This window comes from Sphaeroforma arctica (genome assembly GCF_001186125.1).
Source record: "Sphaeroforma arctica JP610 unplaced genomic scaffold supercont1.3664, whole genome shotgun sequence".
NCBI lineage: Eukaryota > Ichthyosporea > Ichthyophonida > Sphaeroforma > Sphaeroforma arctica.
This window is the reverse complement of record NW_014036894.1, coordinates 1-3,175: the sequence shown is the minus strand read 5'-3', so window position 1 is coordinate 3,175 and position 3,175 is coordinate 1. Positions and strand designations below refer to the sequence as shown.

Here is a 3,175-nt window from a genome sequence, read left to right as displayed (position 1 = left end):
TATATTTATATAGTTGTTTATATTCATGCATACATAGTTATACGTGGACATGTAATAATCACTATTAATATTATGCTTAATTGAACACCTGTTGTTTGCGATTCGTGCGACTCTTGTCGTTAAACAGGATCTGGGCTTCTAGACTGAACATACGACTGATCGTGTCTGTGTGGTTCTCTTTTATCGTATCGCCACGTCCGTACAAGAGCTTTTCTTGGTCTTCTGCTGTGCCTGCACGTAGGAACTCGAGGCACCATTTTGCATCGGACATACGTTTAGACATATTGGAATGCTGTGGGTATGCACCGAGTTGTGCTTATTACGTGATGACCTTATTATCTGCCGCATATATGCACGCTCTCCTCTCTCTAGTAGTAGTAGAACGAGAGAGAGAGAGGAGAGAGAGGAGAGAGAGAGGTAATTAAAAAGCTTATCGCCTGATCTATCATATTTTGATGCATCTAAAAATAGAATGGTCTGGGTTGACTGATACCGTGACACATAGAGAGGTATTTGCAGCCGTAGGAGTCTAGGACTCTTTTAGACTAGAGGAGTCTATCCTAAAATAAACTGTCTAAATATAATTCTCTGTAAATACATACTGTCGTCTGTCTGCAACTCATTTTATCAGTACGCTGAATTGTTTTATACAAAAAAAAGACATACAAAGTAGACAAGGGTCTCTCATAGTCAGAAATGATTTTCTCTCATGTCGTCTAGAGTCGGGACTGGCGAGTGGGGACTGGGGAGTGGGGACTGGGGAGAACGTTAAAAAAAAAGGACAGTTTCTCTGTCTCGCTACACTCTACACAATCTACGAGTCTACAGAGAGAAAAAGAGAGTAGAGAGGGCCTCAGGGCCATGATGATGCAACATTCCACACAGACTTCTAGTTCTGAGTTCTGAGTTGAGTTCAAGTTCTGACAGTAAGCTCTCTCTTTTAAAAAAAAACCCCCCAACTCAACACAACAAGAGATGAGTCATGACTCATTATGAGACACGCTGCGACTGGTGAGTGAGGCCGAAGTGAGGCTGAGGCGACATAGAGAGTAATAATTAAAAAAAGAAGCTATTTTTGTAGTAAATGTTTTTTTTAAAGAACGAAAAAAACATTTGCAAATCATCAGAGTTGTATTGCTCAATGATCAATTGATCATTTTGACGGTCAATTTTTTTGTTTTGGTTTGTTGGTGAAATGTGTAAACAAAAAGGTTTAAATATAACATTTGCAATAGATGGATTATAGTTTATAGAGGGTGAATTGGAAATCTACTGCGTCCTGGAGTAATTCGAGCAGCAATTCATGCTAGCATACAATACGTGCTAGGGTTAGCTACGATAGTTGGTGAAGTTGTAGGCGTGGAGAGACAACCTGTTCCATGCGAAATGTTATGGGCGGGGACAAGGGATCCATAGAGATGATATTCTCGATTAGTACAAGGTAAAGTGTGTATCATTTTGTTGTAAAGTCAGGAGTAGGCAGCGAGGAACCATAGTATTAACAAGCAGTGTGCCCGAGCGAGTCGGACGGTCTACCCCGAGATGATGGCGGAAAGATGCGACGAGACTGAAGGATTGCTAGGAGTATAGTATTGGGATGCTGTTGTTGTGGGGGTCTTGTAGCAAAACCAACGGCAATATTTGAGAGTCTTGGAGAGTGCTGTTGCGGAACAAACAAAAAGCTGTTTATTTATAAATAATACATAGCTCTCATATTTTGTTTTTTTTTGAGTTGAACGTTGAATAAAACATAAATGTCGGAGCGTTTCAATATTAGTTGTTATCGGCAAATTGTACATACATGCGATGAAGCAACAAGAAGACGGTCGAGACGTTAGAAGAGGGTGGTAAGTTCATGCGCAAATCGGACTCGTAGTTCAGAATGATAGGGTATGTGTACGGTAGTCGTTGATCGCAGATGATAAGGCTCGATTGTCTGCCGGCGGATTGAGTCCACTACCATTGTTTAAAGTAGAATCTAAAAAAAAGTACATAACAAACGCACTCGAATCGACTCGGATAGAATCGACGAGCGTTTACGACCAACAAGGGGGAAAAGGTACTGAAAGAATCGAATGCGTAATTTAACTTGTTCGTAGGCAACAACAGTTGTGAAGCAAAAGGTTGTGTACTGTGTACATAACGTGGCATCAAGTTTTTCAAAATGTTGAGGTTGCTGAACTCCATTATTTTGTTTCAGTTAAGCTTTTCGATGCCTGTCGGTGACTTTTATTAAAATATACACATTTGATTTTGATAGATTATATTTACACAGGGGAGGACTTGCAGATCGGTTTATAAACAAATGAACAATCTTGCGTCTTGGACTTGAATTTTATAATGCTTGATTGTTTTGTTAAAATAAAAAAAAGATTTCGCAATAAAATTCACTTGTAAATCAATATTTTATATTTCAGCAATCAAAAGCCTGCAATCCAAAAGCACTACTCATATAAAAAAAAGGTAAATAAATACATACTCATCAACAATAATTAACTTTTTAGAATGCGCAAGATGATGAGAAATTGAGAATTAATAGATTCGAAGAAGGTTCTTTGTCTTTATATAGATTATATACAAACCTTCATATGCACACGCGTGCGGCATACACAAGAGAGAGCCACGCAGCTGTATTGTCTTGATCTACATATGCTTACAGTAAACAGTTTCGATCGACATACTGCACTTTCGCTTGCAATAAATTGTCAGCAATAAAATATACGCCAAAGTTGAGAGTCTTTGTCTGGGTTATCATGCTCAGCGTGCAGACCTAGGAGTGTTGCAACACTTAAATGTGACCTTAAACATTTTGCTATTTCAAAGTACACCTATCTTAAGTATCATCAGCAGACACTACTATACACAGCATCATGGTGGTCTCAATACACAACACAGCTAGCTATATCTGGTGCATTATTTCGCTATTGTTATGGGCAGCAACGGCACAAGAAGAAACACAACAGACACCGCAGCTGAATTTTTGTGACGCTCCCTGTGATGTAAATAACAGCGGAACCTGCTATGCAACGATCAACGATGTGCTCTACACTGGAGCAGCAAGTACGTTTAAAAAATCTTTTTGTCACACCCACCCAACTACCCACCCACACCCACACCCACGCACACGCACACGTACACACACACACACACACACACACACACACACACACACACA

The 3,175-nt window shown here is 39.7% G+C and overlaps 1 protein-coding gene across 1 annotated transcript; it reads right to left on the bottom strand.

Moving 5' to 3' along the window:
- Positions 1 to 15: 15 nt before the first annotated feature.
- Positions 16 to 326, bottom strand: SARC_13736 (hypothetical protein). The gene has a single exon (XM_014292136.1). The coding sequence runs from the start codon at positions 281 to 283 to the stop codon at positions 77 to 79; it is 207 nt and encodes a 68-aa protein (XP_014147611.1). The 5' UTR covers positions 284 to 326; the 3' UTR covers positions 16 to 76.
- Positions 327 to 3,175: the final 2,849 nt, after the last annotated feature.

Bases quoted from the DNA above. Each gene is read 5' to 3' on its own strand.
- SARC_13736 (XM_014292136.1), bottom strand. From the start codon at position 283: ATGTCTAAACGTATGTCCGATGCAAAATGGTGCCTCGAGTTCCTACGT.